Source organism: Microtus oregoni, unplaced genomic scaffold (assembly GCF_018167655.1).
Source record: "Microtus oregoni isolate MIOR12 unplaced genomic scaffold, Mior012 000046F_ref0000063, whole genome shotgun sequence".
Classification (NCBI taxonomy): Eukaryota; Metazoa; Chordata; class Mammalia; order Rodentia; family Cricetidae; genus Microtus; species Microtus oregoni.
In genome coordinates this window covers 12,283,541-12,310,131 of record NW_024543220.1, presented here as the reverse complement: position 1 = coordinate 12,310,131, position 26,591 = coordinate 12,283,541, and the positions used below count along the sequence as shown (strand labels likewise).

Below are 26,591 nucleotides of genomic sequence, written 5' to 3'. Positions count from 1 at the left end.
TTACGTAATAGAAGCTCCCACACCCGGCTCTGCTGTTTGGTAAAACTGTGTCTTTCTGTTGCACGGTGGGTCCGGACAGTGTTAATTAGATAAGAAAGAAAGCAGGTGGGGCCTGGCTTTTCAGAACAACAGAGAGCACGCAGTGGCCTCCTCAAGACCTGTGTTTGAGTCCAGACTCAGCCACTCACTAGCCACCAGCTTGGGTGGGAAGCTTCATGTGTTCTAGACCATCAAGGGACTGATGCTCAGTCCTGAGTGGCTCCAGGGTTCTAGACCCTCAAGGGACTGGCTGCTCGGTCCTGGGTGGCTCCAGGGTTCTAGACCCTCAAGGGACTGGCTGCTCAGTCCTGGGTGGCTCCAGGGTTCTAGACCCTCAAGGAACTGGGTGCTTGGTCCTGGGTGGCTTCAGGGTTCCCAGAATAGGCAGGAGAGAGCAGCCAAGGGGACAGAGGAGACTGAAGAAACCAGGATGGTAACCAGAGCTGTGCAATGGGTAGGGCCCAGCTGAGCAGCCTCACGTCCCTGGAAAATGCCACCTCAGGCTGGCATACATGGAACCAATTGCCCAATTGGTGTTTTTGTTCATTTGTTTGTTGTTTTTAAGTGTGAGGGATAAAGGTCAGGCCAAGATCAGCCTTCACTTTTCAGATCAACCCCTAATTGGCCCATCCCACTTTCAACCAGAGGTCATCCTGTGGTGGGGACCACTCTGGTCTGTCGCGGGGAGGCCTGTGTAGAGATGGGGAAAGGTCGGAAGGAAGGGGTCCCCTCAGGCTGCCTAGGCTTCCCTGTGTGCTTGGACTCTTATGGCCATATGCCAGATGATTATCTCCCGCAAGCCAGGCCTTAGGATGGGTGTGGCATGAGCAACCTGAAGGACAGAGCAAAGCTGACCCAGGGCCACCGAGCCCTGAAGTCTGTCCATCTGTCCGTCTGTCCCTCAGCCCACACTGTCTCTCCCTGGGCAGAGAATCAATAGACGTCACCAAGCCTCCTCAGCCCACTTCTATCCCTCCACCCCTCCTGGGCCACTCTGAGGCCACTGGGAGGACAGCTGTGGTCACTCTCCCATTGTGAGCCTTCAGAGCAGAGCCAACCTTCACTGCAAGCCTGCTCCTGACTTCCGGGGTAATGTGTTCTAGCTCCTTGGTTCCTCCGCTTGGGCCTGAGGTCTGCTCCTGTCCAGCTGCCATCACTTCCGGTCACCTTGGCATCCCCCTGCTGCCCACCCTGCCCTGGCTAGGCCCTCAGTCCCCTCAGTCCTCCCTCAGCCACAGCCATCCTCTCCCCTCCTCTTCCCATTGCCCCTTTTCTCCTTCAGTCAGATGGTCTGCTCTTGGCCCCCCTTGGGTTGGGTGAGCGGCCCTCTCTCCCCACCCAAGTGTCCCTTTCTGGAATTGTTGTCCCTTTGTGTCCCCAGCCTCTGTTCTGCCAGGCTTGTCTGTCAGGACCTGAGCAGCCCAGCAGAGAGCCTAGTACCATGGCATGTCCACTAGTGCTGACAGGCAATTGCATGCTGATAGGCTGAGGGATAGATGGCTTCACTCTGGGACTGAGCTCTCTGAGCAGCCACAGCTAGAGGCCACCTACTGGGAGGTGGCTGGGAGTGGGTGGGAGCAGGGGAGCCAGGCGGAAGAGAGGATGTGGTCTAGCCCAGTCTTGTCCGTCATTCTGAACAGGTATAGAAAATGAAACAAAGAAAGTTGGGTTGCAAGCACGCAGTAGAGCTACAAAGCATGCAGTAGGGCTGCAAGCACACAAGGTCTGCAAGCGCTCAGCAGGGTTGCAGGCGTTCAGCAGGGTTGCAAGCATTCAGCAGGGCAGCGGGTCTACAAGCACTCAGTAGGGCTGCAAGTGAACTGTGTATGGGACCCTGGGTTCTACGTCAGCATAGAACAAGTAAAGGGCAAGTGAGATGGCTCAGTGGGGAAAGGCACCTGCTGCCCTGCCTGACACGGGAGTTCCTTCCATCCCTGAAACCCAAGTTTCACTCTACCCACCAGAGGCGTGTCATGTCGTGTGTGTGTCCTCACACATGCACACATATGTGTATATATACATATGCATATATATGCATTTATATTCAAATGTTTTTAATAAGTAATCAGGGGCCCAGTAGTGATTAGTGCCTTGTGCTTAGAGCCAGTCTCTCTTCAAGCTAAATTCTCTCCCTACTTCCTTCTCCCAACCTCCCACCTCTTCTTTCCCCCTCTTCCTAGTCTGCCTCCCCCACACCAGCCTTTTTTCCTCCCTCCCAGACCCCTGGCCCTGCTCCAGAGCTGCGGACACCCAGCTGACAGCTGGGCATACCAGCCCCAGGAGATCAGGTGGCCTCCCCTACCCAGGCCACTGGCAGTCTAGTTCTCTTGGGCAGAAAGCTCCACCCGGACTCCAGTGCAGAGTACTGAGCTGGGTCAGGCCTTTGTCCCACGCTTGTAGACAGAGGAGGGCACTGAGAAGCGAGTGTCCCTACTGAGTACCCAATACCCCCGAAGGAGGCTCCGGTGAGTGCTGCCTTGAAGGGCGGGGAAGTACCAGCTTGCTGAGCACTTGGTGGTGGACAGGAAGGTGCCAAGGCCACAGGCCTGTTCCTGTTATAGGGTAGCCTCCCTACAGGCTGGCTGGGATCACCAGGGGATATAGGCCTGTTGGAAGTGCTGGTGGCTTGAATTGTGCTTGGGTGTGTGCACGTGCATGCGTGCGCGCGCACTCGTGCGTGTGCGTGCGTGTGTGTGTGTGTGTGTGTGCATGTGTGTGTGTCTGTGCTGGGGTGGTAGAGGCTGGGACAAGCAATGATTGGACAGGAGACGATCTTCCCATCTCCCTAGCATAATCCTCTCTCCCTATTTTGGGGTGCACTACTATGCTCCCCCTGGCCCACAAATGGGCAAGCCAGGTCTGCAGTGGTGGCCGTGGGTTACAGGTGAAGGGCTGGAGCTAGCCACTTTCCTCTACACCAGGTTAAACCTTCCTAGAGGCACACGTCCAGGAAAGTCCCTCTTTTGAGACAGGGATCAGCATGTCCTGTCCCATCTGCCCCACCTTATTTCCTGGGTGAGGCCATGGGGCTGGGTGACATCAGTGCGTGGGGGCAGGGACACCCAGCAGAAGCGTAGGTAGTGGTGGTGGTACCACTGAGAGATGTTCGTGGGAGACGGAGCCACATCACTGCCAAGGCTGGAGACGTCTGCTACTGTAGACGAGGGTGGAATCTTGGGGACCCCATCTCCATAGTTCCTGCAGGCTCTTTAGGGACCCCAAGACCTGAACCTGAGCCAGCCCTATGATCTCAGGATCATACATGGAGTTATGGGAGGGGGTATCCAGTCCCATCCCTTTGAAGTAGGGTCTCCTGTCACCTAGGCTGGCTTTGAACTTAGCATGTAGACAAGTCTAGCCCTGAATTCCAGATGCTCCTCCGCATCCCAAGCTAGGGGACCACAGGTGTGTGCGCGCGCTGTCATGCCTAGCTTAGCTATGTTTTTTTAAGCTACCAGTTTTGTAATTTTTCCTCATGAAAGATACAATGGGAAAACTCAGAGGAATCTGCCAGCCACTCTCGCGCGCCCGCGCCTGGCTCTGCACGCTTGTTCGGAGTCTTGTCCCACTTACCTCACAAACAGCAATTAACACTAAAGGGATCTGAAGTCACTCATGGGCAGCACAGGCCTCTTCCCTACCTAACACACCTCACTAGGCCCTGACGGAGCCCAGTATCATGGTCCCGCCAATGTCAAGCGCTGATCACGCCTGTAAATTCCTCTTGATCTGCAGAGGCTCTGCACCCTCTGATTCACACACACACACACACACACACACACACACACCTGAAGGTACTGTTGGCCATGGGACAGAAAGGACATGGCTGGGGCAGACCATTCTTGGTACAGATGAGGGGGTCTGAGGTAGGAGTCCCTCCTATGGGGGTTTCTTGCACTCAGACCCCACCGTACTCTATCAGGAACCTGAGAAAAACCCTTCTCTGCTCCTTGTATCCTCTGTCCTCTTCTTGGCTGCATTCTGAGGCCAGCAGTAGCCCCTCCTGCTTTGAGCAGGGCACTTAAATAAATCCTTCCCAGGCAGAAAAGCCCTTATGGCTGCTGTCTTGTTCGCTAGCTGCCGCTGGGAACAGCAATAAACTTTATGAACATTGGTTGTTAAGGAAGGGAACCTGCAGGCTGGTGGAGGAGGAGGCGTGAAGATTGGGACGGCATTAGGTGTTGTGTCCGCCTGCATTGTGCATAGCCATTTCTCAGCCTCTGTTGGCCCCTGGCCCTAGAGAAGTAGCAGCGGAGGCCATAAGAGGAGACAGAACCCAGTCTAGATGACGTCGGAGCTTTTAAAAGACATTCCCAGTGGGGCAGGGGAACTTCAGCTGTAACCGATGAACTTGGGGACAGGTCCAGACAAACTCAGGATGTCCCAAGTTTATGCCTGCTGGTTGTTGGATGTAGACAGGGTGCTGGTTTTAGTTTTCAGACAGCATTAATCCCTCTCTGGGCATTCCTGGCATCGGCATAGATGCTGCTGCCCTCTGCTGGGGACTTGCAAGGTGTGCTCGCAGGTCTCCCTAAGAGTCCCTCCAGAGAGGGACAGAGCAGGTAGGAAGGAACACAACTACACCGCACATGCAGCACACGCATGCAAACACACGCACACACACGCTCTGCCTGATTCTTGTGCTCTGACCTTTACAGCTGTTGCTGGAGACTGGGAAATGTGCTTGTCTGGTATTCACAAAGCCCAGGGTCCAGTCCCCAGCATGGCATAAATCGGGCATGGTAGCACCCCCTGCAATCCCATCACTCTGAAACTCCACTGCCCATTACCACCCAACGGGTTTCAAATGGGTTTCGGGTCCTCTCATCTCTAATGGATTGAGAAGATGCTGCCTCCGGCATCAAAAGGGCATTGAACGATACTTGTCTCAAAAGCATGAGCATGAAGTGAAAGCAGGAAGACCATGAATTCAAAGCTAGCCTGGACCAGAGACCCCGCCTCAAAGACAGAACCAAACCCAAATACCAGCAGAACAGGATCTGTTGCTGTCTCCACCACACAATGTCATGCTAGCTGCAGGCAAACCCTATCTCCAGCACACAGACCTCTTGCCCCAGCCCAGAACAGATCCTGTTATGTGGAGAAAGGCGCCAGGTCTGAGGAAGGGGCTGGGGGCTGGAGACATGCCCTGGGTTTTAGCTAACAGTGTCCAGGGTTAGCGCTGGGGCAGCAAAGCCTGTGGGAGGGGACTGGTGAGGGAGAGAGTGCCCCAGCCTCGCCTGCCTCCTGCTGTCTCAGAAGCCAGCTCAGAACATTGCAGGAGCTGCTGAGAACCGTTTGTCAGAGGCTGAAGGGCTTCCGAACCAATAATCACGGTATTAAAATTGTATTCGGCTCTCAAGCTGAAGGAATGTTGGGAGATTTTAAACGTTAAGAGGAAAAGAGGGGGAAATCCCCTCTCAGAGAATGAAATTGGTGTGGAAATAAGTTTCCGGGGCTGAAGGATGGGGCGCATGGCCCCGAGAGCCCGGAAATCCTGCCTTCCTGGGAAACGGTTCTCTGCGGACATGTTTCAGTCACAACCTGGAAGCTGACGTGTGCAGCTCCCCAGAGCGCTCTCTGAATTGATCCCACCCAGTCAGGGAGCCAGGAAGGGGATGATGCACAGGCCTAGGGCCCCTGAGTTGTTTCAGAATGGACTTGCAAACGCCATTAATTCCCCTTCTGGAAACATAAGCCTCGGCCTTCCTGGCCTGGATGGGCCCAGATAATGCACGGCCCTCAGCCACGTGGGGAGCTCTGAAACTCTCCTGCCCATTACCACCTAAGCGGTTTCAAATGGGTTTCGGGACCTCTCATCTCTAATAGATTAAAAAGATGTTCCCTCAGGCATCACAAGGGCATTGAATGGTACTTGTCCCGAAACGCCTGCTCGGAGAGGCCTGTGAAATGTATGTTAGAGCTTTGGAGACAGAGGGCAGACCATAGACCACTTGGCTTTTGAATTGTGTGGCCTGCTGAGCCCAACTGCAGTCTCTTTCTTAATAATGTCCTTCACAGAGGGCCCTTCCCCCACACCTGAGGTTTTATTTTTTAGGATGTGGTCTCTATGCAGGCTTCAGTACCTCCATAATCTGAGTGGGACTGTCCCCTTCCCAGGTTGAACTAAGGCCCAGCAAGCGTGTGTGTATGTGTGTGAAAGCACACATGTGTATGTATGTGATTTGTGCACTTGTGTGTGTATGGGTGTGTATGTGCACACATGGAGGCCAGGGGGTGATATCAGGTATCTTAATCACCTCTGTACTTTATTTTTCATTTTTTAAAATTGTGAATACGAAGGTTTTGCCTGCTACATGTGTGTGCCTGGCACCAGCAGAGTTTAGTTAGGTCATCGGATCCCAGAAGTAGAGTTATAGATGGCTGTTGCCACCATGTAGGTGCTGGGAGCCTGGGTCCTCTACAAGAGCAGCAAGTGCTCCTAGCTACTGAGCCATCCCTAGAGTTCCTATTTCTTCATTTTGAGACAGGCTCTGCCTATAGCACTGGCTGTCCTGGAACTCACTCTGTAGACCAGGCTGGCCTTGAACGCCCAGAGATCCACCTCCTGAGTGCTGGGACTAAAGGCCACCATGCCTGGCAGCCACCTTATTTTTTGAAACGGGCTCTCGCACTAAGCCTGCATCTCTCCAGTTTGACTAGTCTGGCTGGCCAGAACATCCCAGGGACCCTCCTGCCTCTGCTTCCCTGGGGCTGGGATTACAAGTCATTGCCCCCCAGCAGACAAGGCCAGACTCCCCCTCTTCAGCCCCTTCCATTGACCATTCAGGCAGCCATAAGCCCGGCCTAGCATCCCTCTCCTCCAGGCACCCACTCCTGCCCTCCCCTGCCCTCCCCTCCAGTCGCCCACTCCTGCCCTCTCCTGTCCACTCCTGCCCTCCCCTGCCCTCCCCTCCAGTCGCCCACTCCTGCCCTCCCCTCCAGTCGCCCTCTCCTCCTGCCCTCCCCTCCAGTTGCCCTCTCCTGCCCTCTCCTGCCCTCCCCTGCCCTCCCCTCCAGTCGCCCACTCCTGCCCTCTCCTGTCCACTCCTGCCCTCCCCTGCCTTCCCCTCCAGTCGCCCACTCCTGCCCTCTCCTATCCACTCCTGCCCTCCCCTCCTGTTGCCCACTCCTGCCCTGTCTCTCTCTCCTTTCACAAGCACCCCCTCAGCAGGTCCTCGTCAAGCTCCTCAAGGCTAAGCCAAACCTCTCCTCTGCTCCTGGTCACTTCTTGGACACCCCAACTTATGCCTCTCTCAGCCCAATGCAGAAGCCCCCTTAGCCCTTCCATAAGGACTCCCGTTAACTATACAAATAAATAGGATTCGTTGTGCTATTCAAGGTGTGCATGTGGCGGCCCTGATCCACGCCACCCTTGTGGCCCCCACCACCATGCACTTTCAGGTCGACCTCCTTTCCATGTGAGAGAACAGTGTCTATTTGTGGTGCTGGAACTCGAACCCAGGTCCTCGTGCGTTATGCTCTCTGTCATTCCTGAGCTATACTCCCCACCTCCAGCCGAAAGCGTTCATTTTTCATCGTAATTCTCCCCTACCAGTAACCACGTAGCACTCATTAGACCGCTAGTATCTGTTGATTGAGAAAACAAATGAAGGCAAAAACCTCTAGGAATCCGATAAACGCCTTTAAATGAATTTGTTCACTGGTAATTATAGTGTTTATGCATGCTTGGGAAATGCCAGGCTCCCCGAGACCTACGCATGCTGGGGTGGCCTGGTGGGGAGGGCCTTGGGGAGTCCTGGGGTCCTCACTGCCAATGGAGCCCTGCTGTCGCCACCCTCAGAACAGGGAGTGTCCCCAACCCAGCAGAGGCAGGCTGGCTGCCGTTCAGCCTCATAGGGCTGCAGGGAAGGGCTTGTCCTCATGTGGCCAGCCATGGCCTTACTCACTACCGGCCTCGCAGCCACACCCTAGAGGCCCAAGTTAGCCCTGAGGCTGCTGGAGTGGGGCCCAGTGCTGCTTCCTCCAGGACATGACCCGGCCAGAGGGACAGCGGCAGGGCCACCTGTCCACCTCTGGGGCGAGGGGCAGCTCATAGCTGCACCTCTTCTCGCTGGGGTTGTCTCCACAACTCCTATCTGCTCTTGTATCCTTGCCTTTCTGGTCTTCCGAAGGGCTCAGGAGAAGAAAAAGGCGAGGAATGGGGACTGTGGGGCTTCAGAAAGAAGTGTGGACTAGAGAAACCGTCTCTTTCCAGACAGCTAAGGGTCTCCTGAAGGTGTGTCAGAAGGGGGGTGTCCCCTCAGGCAGCCTTCTTGACTTCCTTGCATCCCAGCTAACTCAGTCATCTGGGGAGTCACTCGTGCTGATGCCCACGTGGAGACTCCACAGAGTCTTGCAGGCTCCGTCCTCTGAACCTCGTGACAAGGCCATGGCAGTGGGCAGTAAAACACACTCGTGTCTATTACCTGCTCATTCTCAGCCTCAGTGAGCGTGTGTGTGTGTGCGTGTGTGTGTGCATGTGCCCGTGTGCTGGCGGTGTCATGACGGATCACAGGAAGAAGAGGCCTATGGGCCTAGATGTAAGGCCCAGGCAGTTACAGCTAGTCATCAGGGACTTCAGGAAAGATGTGGGAAAATGAGGCCACCTCCACTGCAGACCCACAGGGCTGCAGGCCACATACAAAAGGAAAAACTTCAGACTCCTTGGGAATACAAGGGCCCGCCTCCGAGGGGCAGAGCCCACTCTGCAGCTGACCCCTGCTCTTCTGCCATTCTCCCCAGCTGCCTCAGAACTGTAGACTGCACGACCCAGGAACAGAGCAACCTTGAGAAGTTTCTTGACCTAAAATCTAAGGCCTGCAACAGCAAGTCCCTCACTTTACCTGGCCGTCAAGTGCAGTGTTCTCAAAGACAGACTGGCTTTGAGGAGACTATCACTGCCCTAAACCCCAGACGCAGGGCCAAGGCTCTGCCCCAGAGTGCAGGGACCTTCCTACTCCCAGAGAAGGTGTAGCCAGGCCTGAGTGTCTCAACTCTGGGAGGACAGGAAGGAGCGGCAGGCTGAGGCAGGGAAGTCTCTATTGACAGAGACACCCCCCTACAGAGGGGGAGTGGTTCAACCACCCCACCAGGACAGGCACATTTGCCCACTGAGGTGCAGGGACCGTCTAGGTTTGGGGGACAGTCAAGCTTGTCCCAGAAACACCTGTCTTACAGGTGGCTCTGGCCAAGTCCCAGCCTCTTTGCGCCTCAGTTTCCTGACTTTTAAAGCAGAAAAGAGCATCTGATGCTAACAGTTCTGGCCTCAAGCGAGCTGGGAGCCGGTGAGCACAGGCTGGGCTCCCAGGCCTTGGTTCAAATCCCTGCTTTTCTCACACCAACTGGTACACACGGGAAAGCCTCTTGACCTCTCTGTGCCTCAGTTTCCTCAGCTGGAAAGTGGGCTGGTAGCACCAATTACCTCGTAGAGTGGTTGTGAGGTTTAAACAATTCAATTAAAATACCCCAAATGTTACGTGACACACAGCAAGGGCTATGTGTGTGGCAGAGTGAGGAAGGACACGGAACTAGGCAGCGTGTGTTGGCAGGCTTGAACTGGCATCTGAGAGCCACGCTTGGCCCCAGGGAGACGAGTGTGAGACAGGCACTCAGCCTCCTTCCGGGAGGGGCTATAAATGAACTCTACAGCTGTACCTATAGTTACTCCAGGTGCCACTGCCTGGGGACAGGTGAGTCACCACAGGCTGACGTGCAAGTTAGGGGAACTGTATTACCTTAGCCCGTGTGGTTTGTGGCCTTCCCTCATCTGTCCACATACATCCCAAGGTTCTCTAGGGTCCTAAAAGGCTCCCCTGACACACACCAGAGGTCTCTCTCTATCTGGAGTTCCTGGACCAGTCCCTTGCTTTAGGCCTTTGCCCTTACCTCCCCGATTGCCTCACCTGCCACCCCAACATCCTAAGCAAATGTACAGGTGCCAGGCAGAGCCTACGTCCCTTCCCCCTCCAACAGGAATCCACTGTGTCCTGGAGGACATGGGCAGAGAAGGGGAGCCTGTGCGGGGACTGTGTGCTGGAGGACACGGGCAGGGAAGGGGAGCCTGTGTGTGACTGTGTGCTGGAGGACACGGGCAGGGAAGGGGAGCCTGTGCGGGGACTGTGTGCTGGAGGACACGGGCAGGGAAGGGGAGCCTGTGCGGGGACGGGGATAGCCGACTTGGACTTTCCATCCTGTGGCATGCTGGCAGTCCGGGCGCTTGGCGAGCCTCTCTAAGCTTAGGTCCTGAACAAAGTGCTAGGCAGAGCCGTGTGCAGAGCCAGCCAGCCATGCCCGGGGCCTGGAGTGAAGGTCAATTAGAGGGTTAATGATGCCCAGTACTGCCCAGTCGCATGGTAGCCAGGAGTCCAGCAAAGGGAGAAAGGTATTAATAACTTGTGGAGAGGGCCCTGCTGTGGGAATGTCCTCTCAGAGGGGACAAACACTCCACAGAAGAGCCACCCCTCACCGTCTCTTTGGCACTCTTCCGAGACAAAGTCAGAATTACTTTAGAAACTGGTTTTCCAGAGTTCCAGGTGAGGCAAGTCCAACTTAGGGAACACAAAGAAGATGGTGGCGCTGGGCTCAGGGACCTGCCTGTGTCCTTGTCTTAATCCTGCCCCGACACTACCTCCTGTCCTGCCGCACAGAGAAACTGAGGCCCAGAGGGCTTGGTAACCTGCCCAAGGTCACACAGCAGTCAGCTGTGTGTGTCAATCATAAAGAGAACACAAATCGCTGGAGCATAGCGCTGCTCTAGAGAAATAAAGCAATCCTGTTGGGGTGGGCACCCCCGCCTGCGCAGAGATGGATGCTTCAAGTCAGGACTAGACCCTGAGCCTGGAAACTCGTATTTGTGTGGGTTGTCTGATAGTTTTAATATTTAAATTCAAAGGGCACAAGGTGGTTAAAGTCTCCCTCTCAGTCTCAATCTGTGGAATCAGACCACAGTTTCTCGTGACAGATTATTTCAGGAGCAATACACGCCTATGAGCCATCTTATTTTAGGGCTCATGGGTGACACACCCATCACACCCCCTTCTCCATATAATTTCTGTTTCCTTTTTTTTTTTTTTTTTTTGCCAGAAAAGTGGCCTGTCAGGAATCACCTCTACTGGGACAGCAGTAAAGGCCGCGAGACAGAAAGCCAGGGACCACGGACAGCCCACCTGGTGGTGGCAGCAGCTTCTGTCTCTTGCCTCTGTGGGCAGACTTGGCGGTGCCGGTGCCATGGTGGTGCTGCACAGCACCAACACGGGGAGCGATGGGGTATGTGTGCCGTTGGAGCCCTTCCTGCACCAGGTTGGTGGCCACCTGAGCATGCTGCAGTACGATGCACACACAGTCTGCAAGCCCCTTAACTCCCAAGAGCAGAAGTTCTACGAGTCCCTGCCCCTGGCCATGAGGTGTTTCACCCCGCAGTACAAAGGTGAGTGGTGGGGTCCAGGCTCGGCGGCACTCATAGCTGCTGTCAGTGGGCATGGGGTGTAAGGGCTGTATGAGAACAGTCCTCTTTTCGGCTGCCAGGGTCCCTGTGCTAGCACGTCTCAGAATTCCTCCAAGGTCATGAGTGTTAATGACTTTGGGGATAGGTCAAGTCACTCCACATCCAAGCATTGGGAATGGTATGGAGGGATGCCCAGTCCTAGTGGGTCCTTATGGCATATTCTACTCTGCTCTTTGGGAGCGTGACATGTTTGACTGTGGCTAAACGTAAGACCAAGTAAGGCCTCCTTGGCCTCCCTCTGGACACCCAGGCTAGACCGGACATGGAGAGTCTGGTACATGACTTGGTTAGAGTCCAGCATGCCCACTCCATACAGGCAGGGCAAAGGCCAGGCTGCCTTCCAGTGTGTGCAGCTGGGGAAACTGCAGCATGGCAGTGCGTGTCCTGGAGCCAAGCACAAGGTAGTTGTGGGAAGGGCTGTGCCTGTTGGCTTCCTTGTCTGATACCCCTGCCCAGATCCAATGGTAGGGGTTTGGTCCCCCACTCGGGGGTTGGTAAATGAGGTCCTGCAGAGTTGACGGCTAGGTGACCCCAAACAAACACACCAGGACAAGACCCTCTAAAGAGTCTTAGTTTTTTCATGGTACCTGCAAGGATGACAGTGATGACAAATAAGGCCATCAGAAACCTGCTGTGGGGACCAGTGACCAGTGACATGCCTCAACCTGCCAAAAAGTGCTTGCCTAATACGCATGCAGACCTGGTCTCCATACCCAGCAGTGCACCAACTGGAACGTGGTGGCGTATAGCTGTGGTAGTCTTTCTCAAGAGGTGGAGGCAGGAGAACCAGAAGTTCAAGGTTACCCTTGGCTATGCAACAAGTTCAAGGCTCAGAAAAGAAAGAAACCCATTGCATTCAGGTGTTCGGAACAAATGGGAAGGCCGGATGCGTCTGCAGTAGTCTTTCCAAACATGGGCTTCATTAGGGCTCCTGGGTTCCATTCCAGACCTGCCGAGCAGGACCCAGTCAGGAGTCAGGACTAGGCATCATAGCCATCATGGACCTGAATGGGAAAGTCCGCTAGGCATGACCAGACCACAGGCCTGGCTGTGACTTCTGAACTTTGTTTCACACTGGGTCTCTGGAGACAGAAGAGGACATTGGGCTGCCTCTGGAGCCCCCTGTCTTGCCTGCCCTGGCCTTTCCCACAGTTTCCCAAGGCCACTGCTTATTTTGTCAGAGAATCCACTGGAATTAATGTCTGTCCCTCTGTAACTGAACTCAACATAGCAAAGGGTAGCAGGTCCTGGTGTGAGGTGGACTCCTGCCGGGAGCATTTCACTCTTGCTTGGCACAGCTCTGGCGTTGAGAAGGACTGTGGGGGCTGCCACAGGCAAAGGGGGAGTCGGTTCAGGTCCTCAGGGGCCCCTACCTTGCCATGACTCTGGTGGGGATGACAGGGTGATCCCAGGTCCTAGACACCCATTCCAGACCTCTGCTTCCTGGGGACACCTCCTGAGGGCTCTTCTATTTAGGGTACTAACTCTAGTTACAAGACGCTCCCTGGTTAGAAAAAGGTTACAACCCCAAATAATCATTGTAAGTTAAAAAGACCGTAAATGAAAATGCATTTAATAGACAGAATCTACCTCACACCCTAGCTTAGCTTGTGGTACGCCCTGGAACTGACTGGGAGTGACAGTCTCTTCCCGGCATCCTGAGGGGCCTGTGTCATGTAGCACTAGTCCAGGAAAAGATCAAAACCGCACAATCAAAGGCTGTTTTCTCCTGGATACATTTCACTCGCGCCCCTGCGAAGCTGGGAACTTGGAGGTCAGACTACCCCGCACTAAGGGCTGCCCGCACCTCGAGTCAAAGGGTATAGCTAATGACAATCCACACCGCAAGATCTAGGTCAGCCTTGTCTTTGGGGTGCTTCTAAACACAGTGGGGGTGAGCCGGAGCAGAGGACCTCCTGACTCCCAGGATAATGGATGACTACCAGCCGGCCTAAGAGAGGGCTAGGGTGGCACCCCAATGCCAGACTTTGATGAAGAAATACTGACTCACTCTCTGGCAATGTGAGGAACCCAGGAGGGTACTCGGTTCACTCTTGGGTATCTGCAATAGAGCTGGGACCAGGCATGGAGGTGGCTGGTTTTAACCAATAAGAGCAGTGGAGGCAGTCAGTCCATCATGAGTACCCTGGGCCATTGCAAGAGGTTTCCACACCCCGGCTTACACAAACCTCACAACTCTCAGAAGCAGACACGGATGGGGAGAGACGGCTTGCCTGCAGCCGTGAGAGGCTGGGCCGGGATTTGAAGCCCTGATGTCTAGATCTCGAGGGTGGGTTCTTGGCTCCATCACCCTCCACTCAGCCACCTGGAGTGTCCCCAGGAGGGAGGAGACAGTCTGTCTCAGAATATCCTATCAGTAGGACAGATAACCTTCTGCTCCCACCTAGGAATAGCTTCCTCAGAGAAGAGGGGCCATTTCTGAAGTGGCTGCAACACGCCATGGAGCCCATCCTATGCCTTCCCCACCATGGCACCAGGGAGAGTTTTGGCTAGGGTGCCATTCTAAAAGGAAGTGTCATGTGTCAGTGGTTCGCTGTAGACCTTAGCTAGGCTCGCAGCATTGCCATCTTGGGGCTGTGTCCCTCACCGCTCAGTCGGCTTTGTGGGCCTTGGGTGAGTGAGGACAGGCACTCGGGCTCAGTCGGCGGAGGGCTTGGCCAGATTCATATTACAGATGGTGGCGGTGAATGTTCTCATAAGCTTAAAAATAAACACATGATACACTATCTGCCAAGGTTCAGGAAGCTGCTTGGTCAAACCGAAATCGCTGAGATGCTCTGGGCATGCCAATCATGGCAGCAAGCACTCTGTCCTCCCAGCTGGCAGACCCTCAGGCTGAGGTGCATGGGAAGAGCTGGGGTAGGCCCTGAGGCTCTAGTAGGGCCTCAGAAGCAGATCTCAGGACCCCAGAGTCTAAGCCCTGACTGTAGAGCACACAACCCAAGCCCCAGAGACGCTGGGTTCCCCTGGGTCAGGGGCAGGCAACCCAGCACAGTTCACAAGGGAGACCTCAGGGGGTCAGCTCCAGGGAAGTGCTGTGCTGGATGAGAGAGGAGAGTGGGGGGGGCAGGGCTAGGAGACAGCAAATCGTGAGTTCATCAGCGGCTAAGACTGAGCGGCAGGAACGCTGTGCCCGTCATGAGGCCCTGACAATATGAGAAATGGAAATGACTTTTGCATTTTATTAGTTGGGGGTTCTTTGCACCTCCACTCGCTGGCATTTATGCAGGCACTCAGAACCGATGAGATCAGACAGGAATGAAGCCTGGAGCAGTCAGGGGAAGGTCACATTTCTCGTCTCTCTAGGGAGGCCTCTTGGGCACAAGCCGTGGAGAACTGTGTTTTCTGGCAGGCATGTCACCATAGGCCCTCAAGTAGAAAATGCCAGGGGAAGCCAGATGGGAGCATGAACTTTAAGAGACCCCAAAGGACACTGCTTTTGGCTAGTGGGGCTCCCTGGACCCACTACGCAGCTAGAAGGGCACAAGCTCCCTCCAGGACAGGCACAGGGCCGTTAGCGCTTTAGTCAGAGAGGCTTCATGTTGAGATCTGGAAGGTTCTCCTCGCTGGAACAAACACAGCAACCTCCTGCCCAAGGACCCAGGACTGAAAATGCAAAACTCATGCCCTCTGTGATGATGGGGCTCCCCTGAAGGTTCCACAGAAGAGACTGGCCAGAGCAGTGTTTCTGGGAACACAGCAGGAGTGTCCCTCGTGCATGCGTAGGTGAACAAAGCCTGACTATCTCTGTCACTCCGTGGAGTCCTGGGCAATGTGTTCTAACACGTTCCTTCTTCAGCGCCCACCTGGTCAGTGACTCCATCCCACGCTGGCTGTGTGACCTTGGCTCAGACTCCCTGAGCCCTGCTGCACCATCTTATGATGTGTTGTCATTTAGAAGTCACAAGTGAGATGAGGCAATGTCCCCAGCTGGCCACTCTCAGGCACAGGACGGATGAGTATGACAGGCACGATTCAGGATGAACACCGTCGTCAGATAAACGCAAACGCCAACAGCGTTATTACTGCGGCTGAGATGTCTAAAGGATACAGGGGCCTGGGAGGGGTGGAGGAGAAGCAGTATTTCTCAGGAGTCTAACAGAACTGAATGTCCCTCCTGGGCTGCAGAATTAGGCCACTAGGCATCTGAGATGACGGGATTGGCCCAGGGAGCCCACTGGGCTAGTGTAGAGGACTCTGGAGAGTCACATGCTGAGCTGCAGAGTGACCCTGGGAACAAGGGTCCACAACAGCCCCCAAGGGCTGGGCATGGATGCAGGCAGGAAGATCAGCGGCACCCCCTTGCCTACTCAGCAAAATAGCCACTCCTACTGGGTAGGTGACCAAGGGGCCTGCGGAGAAAATAAATGTTGAACACAAAGAAACACGACCCCACCTCCTCTCCATCTCTGTCAGTAGGAAACAAACCGTGGTCGAGAGAGTTTTTACGAGGGACTAGTTGCAGAAATTCAGGCAAGCTTGAGGGCACCCTGAAAATGTAGCCCCTCGGGCATGCAGGGCAAGAGGGAGGAAGAGGAAATCCTATTGGAACACAGCAGTGTCTGACTCACCCACAGATACATGGAGCAGGGGCACAGTTGGCTGAACAAGTACCTTCCTTCTCTTACCCTCCCACCCCTGCCAGGGCACCACTGGCCCGAGTAACTGGGAACGAGAGTGCAGGAAGCCATCAGAGCACTGCCCATGATCGGCTCCTCAGCACCAAGGGGGTGAAGAAGCTGAGAAGTAGGTAAAGAGAGAAACAGCAGAGGACAGGATCAACCAGTGCCCTGTTCTCAAAGAACAGGAGGCTAAGTCTGTGGTGTGGTACCAGGGTAAGGCTGGATGCTAAGTCTGTGGTGTGGTACCAGGGTAAGGCTAGGTACTGCTGGATGCTAAGTCTGTGGTGTGGTACCAGGGTAAGGCTGGATGATAAGTCTGTGGTGTGGTACCAGGGTAAGGCTAGGTACTGCTGGATGCTAAGTCTGTGGTGTGGTACCCGGGCACAGCCAGGTACTGCTGGATGCTAAGTCTGTGGTGTGGTACTCGGGCACAGCCAGGTACTGCTGGATGCTAAGTCTGTGGTGTGGTACCCGGGCACAGCCAGGTACTGCTGGATGCCAAGCCCCACAGAGGGAGGCCAGGCCCTTCCACTGCGACACGGGCTCTACTGCCTGTGACTGTGCCCAGCACAGATAGCTTTCTGTCCCACCAGTGTCTGAGGACAATACAGAATATGTGGTAGGTAAGCTTTGGGGAGGTTCTCGCCGGCACAGCCAGTGATTTTCCTGCTGTGATTGCTGGCTGCGGTGGCAAGAAATGGAAACTTCATGTTAGGGAGACCTCAAAGACTCTGGAGTTTTCTCTAAGAACCTCACGTACCCCAGTTCTCCATACGCTGGCTGATGTATACAGCCAAAGACGACAGCTGTGCACCAGGGGAAAAGGCAGAGGAAAAGACTGAGGAAAAGACTGAGGGGAGAGTCCTGAGTCCAGCCGCTGCCTCAGGAAGGCTTCCTGGAAGAAGCTGGCTAGATGATGACAAACGAGAAGAGATGGCTGAGGGGGCAGGCTTCCCTTAATTGGCGCTCCCTGCAGGTGGGGAGCAGTGAGGCTCCTTCATGGAGGACCAGCTCTGAGGTCTCCCAGGTTGGCGGTGGTGGATGGATTGGCCTGGGGTGACTGGAAAGGAGTGCAGGCTGGAGTCCAGTTCTAGAACAATGTAGCCAAGTACAAGAAGGAGATAAAGGAGACAATCCTAGCTCACCCACGGACTACTTTCTGCAAGCTCCAGGGGGTGGAGGGTGGGATCAGGTGCAGGCAGAACCACCCTGGTCTTGACTCTTGAGAGAGGAGCTAGGGAGAGAAGGACGTGGCCCAGGGCCACCAATCTCAACAGCATTGACTTACAACACATGACTCTGTGTGCTCTTTCCTCTGCCCTGTGTCCTGTAGGTACCATTACGGTGCACCTCCGGAGAGACAGCAGAGGCCATCTTGGCCTGGTCGCCAACCCACTGAAGGAGAACTTGGAGCCTCTCCAGGTCTCCCCAGATTCCAGAGCCGTAGCCATCTGGCAGACACTTCAGCAGCCAGCCAGCAATGGGAGCAGCCCCCGTCCCCTGGCTCAGCTGGCACACTCACTTAAGGAAAGGTGAGGGCCACTGGGCAGGGGACAGAGGGTTGGTGTCAAGAAAATGAGAAACTGAAATGAAGGCTTGGTCTAGAACAGCCAGTGTTGCAAAGAAAGGGGGGTCTCTTCCACCCTTTCTTGGGGGTTGGGTGGACACGTGTTCTAGCTCATGGACCAACACACAGGCAGGGCTTGTGTCCAGAGCTTGTTTAATTAAATACCTGCTTTGCTGAGACTGCGCAGGTCTCTGGGGGGGGGGGGGGAGTATGCAACCGGAAACCTTGGAATAGTTTATGGAGAGGAAGTATGCCTAATTTCTCTCGAAAGTCGGGTTTTTTAGCCAACTGTAGGGGAAGAGACAAGAAGAGTGAGTCCCAGGGGACAAAAGAGGCCCCCAGGGACCTAGGGACTCTGGAGCGATCTTGGGTGCCTCTGCTAATGTCAGTTAACCTTTCCCAGGGTCCCTGGGGGCTTTAGACATTTATGGAAACAAAGGGAGCAGAAACAGTGACAACAGCCTCTTCCCCAAGGAGCCGCAGATCTAATCAAGCTCTGGGCTCAGCATCACAGCTGGGGCCGAAAGGCAGAGGGGGCTCTCACTCTGTGCGTATGGACTATGTACGGCACTCTGAGGTCTCAAGGATGTAACAGCGCACCAGGGCATGAATCCAGCCCCCCAGCCTTGAGATTCCAGGTGACGTCATCATCCCTATTCTTCGTCCCCTGAGAGGACCTAAATGGCTCTAACTCTCTGCGGGTAGCACACTTAAGAAAAGCTCCCAAGAGTACCTGGTGTGATCTGGTGTCAGGTACCCACCCAGTTTGGGCAGGGATGTCTTCGGAACCCTGTGGCATCTCTGGTGGCTTGGTAAGAGAGTCCCATGCAGCAGTCTGGGTGGTCTTTGCCAGAGGCCATGCCAGAGAGGCCAAGCAGTGAGCCACAGGCATCCTTCCTGCCTCTGGCTCCTGCTGCCCCCGCTGTCTTCAGACGCTTCCCTCCACAGCACAGCCAAGGTGCTTCTGAGCTCTGACTGCCACCTCAGTACGCAGGCCTCCCCACAGGAGGAAAGTGCGGATGGAAGCCAGGTGGAAAGAAGGGGCTTTAACCCTTGGGGACTGCACTGTCACCAAGCCCACCTGACCCGCCTGTGTTCTGAGTACCCAGAGGACAAACGGCACCGTATCCTTACCACTCTTGCAACCGCATACAATACCTGGGACAGGCATGAGCAGAGGAGGACAGAGAGGCAGAAACAGATAGACAGACAGCACACACACACACACAAACATACACAGGGACAAGGAGAGAAGTGGGGTGGGGAGGGAGGAACAGATGTGGGATGATTTGAGGGTTTGAACCCACAAGCCCAAGGTCTAGAAGAAATCAGATCCCTTCAAAAGAAGACTCAGAGAGAGTGGGGACACCCAGCTAGTGGCTAAGCTGGGCCCTGGCATGCGTGTCTCTGGCACTTCAGCAGGAGAGATGGGGCAGGGTTACTGGGGAGGTGTGATGCTAGCTTGGTAGGGACAGGAAGACCTCTGTGTCCCGACCCCACTCCAACATCTATTCTGCCGCTTCTGTTTCTACCTGCAGCCCAAGAGCCATGGAGAGGCCTGAGGGGAGGCAGGCCTTTCCTACTCTCCCCCATGCGCACGCGCGCGCGCACACACATACACACGCGCATAACACACAGTTTAGCCACACGCACGCACACACAGACGCATGCACACACACAGTTCGGCCACATACACACATGTACACACACGTGCACACACGCACAGTTAGCCACACACACACGTGCGCATGCACACACACATACATAGTTTAGCCACACACAAGTGTGCACACACACCCCAGTGCTTGCTGCAAACAGCGGCTGCTCTTGCAGTATTTACTATGACACATCTGCCTCCCTAATCCCTAAGAAGCTTTTGAAGGATAATGACTCCACTGAAATTAATATTCCTGCAACTTACCTCCGAGGCGAACATCAACCCCCTTGTCCCAGAAGGTGCCGGCCCGTTCAGCGGACCGGAGGTCTCAGCCCTGTGATTTTCTGTCCTAAAATGTAAATTGGGCATGGCCTGCCAGGAATTGCATGCCTGCATTTAAATTTCAACTCCAGAGCAAAATGGGAAAAGGTTCTCATAAACTCCCCCTAAATAAATGGACTTATTAGAGCAGACTGCCAGTGAATATCTCACAGTCTTAATAGCCAGGCTCGTGGGAAAAGCTGGAAACAGGAGGGAGGGGCGAGCGGGAACCTCAGGTGCTCTGACTGATGACCCGGGCCTGCTGGGGCACTCCTTGACTTAGTGCATCCAGGGTTCTTGCTCCTGGAAAACGTGGTATCACAATACAAGCAGCCCTGCATCCTGGATCTAAAGATGGGGACCCGGCAGCATGGGGATGACGCGTCGGAGGAGAAGAAGGCCCGTCACATGAAGAAGTGTGCGCAGAGTACTTCAGCCTGCCTGGGCGTGCGCATCTGTGGCATGCAGGTAGGTCGATGCAGAGGGCTGACTGGCAGGGGTTGGAGGCTGGCATCCTGGTAGGCCTGGGTACACCACCACACCTCTGCTTCCCTGCGGAGCCCAGGCTCTAGGGCACTTTCCAAGCAAGGAAGCCTTTTAGGCTAAAATGCTGGGTGTCAGTGGTGTTTTGTTTTCAGATAGGATCTCAGTCCAGGTTGCTTCACACTCCTTAAGTAGCCAGGGCTGACCTTGAACCCCTGGTCCTCCTGCCTCCTCCTCTGCAGTGTTGAGATTACACAGGCGTTAAGTTATTTTTGTTTTGTTTTATGGTGCTGGGATGGAACCCAGAGGCTTGGCAGGGGAGGCAAGCACTCTACCACTGCCTTGCATTCCCAGCCCACACGCTGGTTTTTTAAAGAGCACCATGGAAGATTGTCCAAAACTCAGCCTCACCATTTGGGGCAGCTAAAACTTTGTGTGACGGTCCTGTGGCTCCTACCCATATTGGGAGGGGCTTTCAATGACAGCGTGGGGGCAGGGGCTGGAGAAGAGCTGAGAAGATGCATCTGGTGGCTCACTGAACCCACATGTGCAATAGAGCCGAGTTCTGTCCCCTTCGGGTGGGGTGCAGAACTCGCTCTTTTGAATTCTCATTAGCTAGTCTCTCATCTATGTTCAGCCTTTCTGCTTCTTTCTGCTGCGCAGTTAGGTTAACCAAGGAAGGTCAGAAGCCACCAAACCCAGGCGTGGCTTGTCCCCTTACTGCCTGGGTCCCACACCTCTGTACTGAAGAGGCTGCAGCAGGACTGCAGGGAGAGAGGCAGGAATCCACCCCGGACAGCGTGTCTATACAGTACAAGACCAGGCTCTGCTTTGACGGCAAACGTTATCGTTTTCCTTAATTGAAGCTGCCACCCCTTGAAGCTGGAAGTTGAGTCCATAAATTCATTGCACAGATGTCCCTGGGAAGGCTGGGAATGCGGTCCTCGGAGGACAGAGGAGGATGATTTGTGAAGTAAATGGAGTCTCTCTGCGGACCTCCAACCTTCTGCAAGTGACCTGATTTATCTAGAGAGTGACGCCTGCCACGTGTTTACTAAGGCTGATTTAGCAGCCAATCTCCGGTTCCCCAAAAGCCTATTATAGCCTCCTGATTAAAAACAAACAAAAAAACCACATTATGTAACATGAAGACAAGACAGGCCTCAGACAGGCACAGGCGGCCGCTGGCTATTGAGGCTTTGTCTCGGTCTCTGCTGCCCCCTGAGCTGTCTGAGGACTGCCTGTGGCCACCATGGGGTCCCCATCAGCTTATCTTTTCTATCTGCTCCCTTCTAATGGCCAAGACGTGGCAAGGGCAGGAAACTGAGACTGTGGAAAAGAACCGTTGTCTGCAGAGGCGGGCTGTGGACCTCTTTCTGCTTCCCAGCCCCGCCCCCCAGCAGAACTGGCTGCCTGCAGGCCCCACCCACACCTGGTCTAGCCCATTTCTTTACCTCTGAGCAATTCACCTGGATGGTTTGGAAGAGCCACCCCTGAATGCTTAAAATCTGTGAGAAAGGACCCAAACTTCATTAGAGAGAACGTAATCAAACTGGCTCTCCAAGTCCATTGGCCCGATTTCAGGCTCCTACTGAAACTTTCCAGCTTGGGTTTGCTAATATCTGAATTGAAGACTGCCGGAAGCCAAGATTTAAATCACGACTTGGAAGTTGACATCGGAAATTCACAGGAAAGGCGATCCAAACCTTGGAGCGGTGCGCTGAGGGTCACCTCTGCGGGTGAAGGATCTTTGGGCCTTGGGTTGAGAGACCAGACCTACAAAGAGAATACTTTAAAATGCTGCACTGGAACATGCATAAGACCGTCTCTTATGCATCTCAACCACTCTTCCCCAAATCACCCGGAAATCACTTCACCTACTACGGGAACGTGTGGTGAAACCACCACTGGACCACGGGCAATTTTGATTTGTTTTAGCACAGGTTGGCCTTGAACTCACTAAGTGGCTGAGGGTGACCTTGAACTCCTGATTCTCCTGCCTCCATCTTTTATATTGTGGTTTTATAGACTTGCACCACCATACCCAGTTTATACAGTACTGGGGATTTAGTCCTGCTAGGCAAGCTCTCTACCAGCTGAGCCACATCCCCAGCCCCCAAGGCATGCTTTTATTATTATTATTAACATTTACAATCCTTCATAGTCTCTCTCTCTCTCTCTCTTCCAATGTAAGGTTTATCAAACTGCTAAGAAGAGTTTTCTCTGCAAAGACAAATACTACGGAAGGAAACTCTCGGAGGAGGGGTTCAGGCAAGCCCTTTCCCAGTTCCTCCATGATGGAACCCGCCTACGCACAGAGCTCCTGGAGCCCATCCTTCGCAGGCTGCAGGCTCTGCTCACGGTCATCCGGAGCCAGAGTTCCTACCGCTTCTACTCCAGCTCCCTCCTCATAATCTACGACGGACAGGAGACCACTCAAGGCAGCCCGTCCGGTGCCCCTGCCAAAGTTGATGTCCGAATGATTGACTTCGCTCACGCGACGTACAAGGGTTCCTGGAATGAGCACACCACCCACGAGGGACCAGATCCTGGCTATATTTTTGGCCTTGAAAACCTCATCGGGATTCTTCAGGATCTCCAAGAGGGAGAATGAAGGTTCTTGGAACTTCCTGGAATCTTCTGGGCTACAGATATTGCAAAGGGACCTAAGCTAGAGTAGCCTAACTCCATCCCTTGTAGGTGTCTTTGTAATGACCATATCTACCTTCTGTGCATCTCTGTGCATGGCAAACAGCGTTGGCAGTTGCCACAGGAATCTGCTCCGCAGGCATCCGCCCCTCACCGGGCATCTTCTGCAGTGCAGCTCCTCTTGGAGCAGACAGTAGAGGTGCCACCATCATCAGCGCACAGGACGGGGTAGCCTGGGTCAGAGGCCAGCACTGCAGCAATGCAGGGTGCCTGCATTCCAGAATGCTTGCTTTTCCGTTGCCGTGCTGCAGTCCCCAACAGCCAGGAGGGAGAGAAAAAAACCAAACCAATCTCCTGGAAGAAGTCTTGAGGGAAATTCTGCTTGTGGGGCTCGGCCACGCCACAGGCAGGCACAGCTGATGCCTCCCACCTCCTACAAAGAGATATAGGTGGGACAGGAGTAAGTGAGCCCATTAGTCCATCCTGCCTGCCTTGGACTCAGGTTCTGAATGGACAAGAGCACTGGCCGGGGTGTGGTGGGGTAGCTCAGTAGGAGGCTGAAGCTTGCGTGCAGGAGCCCCTGGGCTCCAAACAAGAATAACAGTGATAACGAATGGGTGAACAAGGATAGGCCCAGGCAGACCCTGATACCCCCCCCCCCGCATGTGAGGGGAGGAGCCCAGACAGACTTCTGGGGGGCATGAGGGGAGGTGTCCCCACAGACTTCTGGGGGCATGGAATGAGCAAGTCTGCCACACTGTGATCACAGGATGAGCCTGACCTGGAAACGCAGCTTCCAGTGGAGGCAGAGTACACCAACAGAGGAGCCAATAGCCTGGATTCCCCATTTCTATTTATTTATTTTGGGTGTGGGTAGGGGGAACCCAGAGCGATGTTTACAAGAGCAGCGCAAGCGAGGAAACCAGAGCAAACAGGTCCAACGACAACGTCCTTCTTCTGCAGCATTGAAACTTACTACAATGCCCTGGAGCCCGCCGCAATGCTATGCTCCCCAATTAAGGAAATCAATTTGTTAATAAAATTGCTGAGGTCACCAGTGATTATTGGTGTGCCTAATACCCTTTCTGTTCATTCTGGTCAGCGCGCTGTCCGGTACTTCAATTTATGAGAAGCTGGAGTGTGCAGCAGGAACAGTTTACCAGCTTCCCCGGTCCCTCAGGAAATGTGGTAGCAGTGGGACTAATGAAATATTCATATTTGGCGGGGAGGAGGAGGGCTGAAGTTGGAAGCCTGCTTGCCTAGATTCCGAGAGACCCTGAGTTCCGTCCCCAAGACTGCACTGCCTGGCAGGTGGTGCGTGCTTGTAATCCCAGGGGAGAGGAGGCTGGAGGATCAGGCGTCCAAGGTCATCTTTGGCTACAGAGTGAGCTTCAGGCCAGTTTCGCCTATATGAGAAATCAGTTTCGCCCTGATTCAGAAAAAACAAAACTGTATTCACCTGCAAGCAGGCTCCCAAAAGAAGGGACATTGAATTTCAAAACCCTCGAGGGCAGCAGAATTAAGGCACCGTCAGGCTCTAATGATAAATGTGATCTTTCCAGAATCCACTCCGAGGAAGAGTAGCATGGACAAGAAAACTCTTGTTTAGTGGTGCTGCACAGTGGTGCACACCCTCAATCCCAGCGCTCTGAAGGCAGAGGATCTCTGTGAAGTCAAAGCCAGCCTGGTCTACAGCGTGAGTTCCAGGCCAGCCAAGGCTACCCAGTGAGTCTGCCTCGGAAGGAAAGGGAAGGAAAGGGTGAGGATTTCAAAGCAGGTCAGTTTCCAAGTTAACATTTTGGCCAAGGTAACAATGTCATTAATTTGCAAACTCTATGCCCTTGGCAAGAAAATGGATACTTCCTGAAACGAAGTATTTGTCAGTGACAAACCCAATCCCTGAAGGTTGCTTTCTCTGGTACCACAGCAGCCAAGTCCACGGTTCCCCATGCAGCTGTCACCCTCTCTCAGCTGAGGGACTGGCCTGGGCCACCACCACACAATACCCTCCTCCTACCAAGGGTGGTTTCACAGTGTGCCCTTCCTCCTCCTCTGCGTCTGTTCAAGGCCCAGACCCAGTTCTTCTCAAAGTCAGCCCCAGTGAAACCAGTTTATGATTAAAAAAAAAAGGAACAAAGCCGGGTTTAGTTTTAGGCAGTGCTTCTGGATCCAGAGTGGTGGTTGTGGTCTGGAAACTCGTCCTGGCTCTGCAGACTTCAAAACTTAGTGGACCAAGCCTGCCCGGCCCAACCAGGGAAGGAAGAGAGAAAAAGAGGAGAAAAGGTTAGATGTGTCTGTCCTTGGCGTCTGAATTTACTCAGAACTGACCCAGGAACCAGAGCACTTAAGGAGCATTGCGACCGATGTCCTAAGCCACATGAGACAGCAGCCAGTGAAGCTGAGGCCTAATTTGCAAGGTGCAGAGGACTAGGAGGTTAACAGAGAGGATCAGCCTTATGGGGTTCTGCTGCTGTGATGAAGCACCAGGAAAGCCAGGGTTTGCTTGGTTTACCCGGCCAGGTTGCAAGTCTGTCACTGTAGGAAGGCAGAGCAGGAACCTGGGGGTAGGAAGCAAATAGAAGCCCTGGAGCGCTGTTTACTGCCTTGTTCCTCATGGCTTCTCCAGCCCTCTTTCTCATAGCGTGCCCATAGTACCACCCACAGGGAGTTGGGCCTTCCCACATCAATCATCAACCAAGAAAATGTCCTCAACCAATCTGGCATTTCCTCAGCTGAGGTTCCCTCTTCCTGAATGACTCTGTGTCGAGCTGACATAACGCTAGCCAGGCATCCCAGAGTCTGTGGGAGGAGGCCTGACTAGCGGTGGAGGGCTGATAGTTAAGGCGGTGGGGAGGCACCCATGCTTATGGACAAAGTTTAGATGTGACTCTGAGGTGGCGAGTGTCAGAAATAAGGTACAGACCCAGGTGATAGGGACACTTCAAAACCTGGCCCAGGGCCTCACTCATCGCAGGTGATTTCATTAACTAGTCCTTCCTTTCTCTCCTACTGCCAAATGCTTACCAAATCCCTAGTCCCTGCAGACCGTGCTGCCTGCAAAACAGGGAGTGTGAACATTTTGATAGTGTTGCTAAGAACTCAATGAGTTCACAGGACAGTTAGAACCCTACAGAGAAAACGGTACCACTGGTGCCCTGAGAGGGGACAGGGCCATCAGTTCAGATGTCACCAGGAGTTGCAGAGGCAGCGAGGACCTCACCTCAGGGCAGGCTCCTGGAGGCAGTAGCTAGGATGAGCCTGGAGAGTAAGGTCTGCGAGGTGCTGGGCAGGGCAGGGGGCTCCATCCTGGGTGACTGGCAAATTTGAGATGGGGGAGCAAAACCCAGGGGTACGGAGAGCGCTGAGGAGCAGGAGGGAAAGACCTAGAACCTGGAAGATGATGAGCCCAGAGCTAGCTCCCTTCCCGCACACGCTGATGGTTCAAGTCAGAGTGGATTGTGATTCTAGTCAGCTGGGGCCAGTCAGCAGCGAGTCTCAGCGTAGTCATCCGGGACCCAGGCTGCTCCTTGCTGGGGCACTGTGATCTTCCCCTCACTGTCCAGACTGTTGCTTGACAGGTGCAAGGGAGGCAGCCAGAGGAAGGGCACGCCCCCTCCCCACGGACAAGAGTCATGAGGCCCTGCCCGGATGCCAAGGAGCTGACACTGGCCGGGAGGGAGGAGGGTGATTCACTTTAGAGTCAGAAGTCTGCCCTGACTTCTCCAT

At 54.2% G+C, this 26,591-nt stretch overlaps 1 protein-coding gene across 1 annotated transcript; it reads left to right on the top strand.

Annotated features, from left to right (window-relative positions):
* Positions 1-2,373: 2,373 nt before the first annotated feature.
* On the top strand, positions 2,374-23,957 carry Ip6k3 (inositol hexakisphosphate kinase 3). The gene is made up of 6 exons (XM_041635011.1): positions 2,374-2,504; positions 11,125-11,467; positions 17,522-17,720; positions 18,704-18,879; positions 20,026-20,201; positions 22,411-23,957. Exons 2-6 carry the CDS (start codon positions 11,269-11,271, stop codon positions 22,828-22,830), a joined length of 1,170 nt encoding a protein of 389 aa, XP_041490945.1. The 5' UTR covers positions 2,374-2,504; positions 11,125-11,268; the 3' UTR covers positions 22,831-23,957.
* Positions 23,958-26,591: the final 2,634 nt, after the last annotated feature.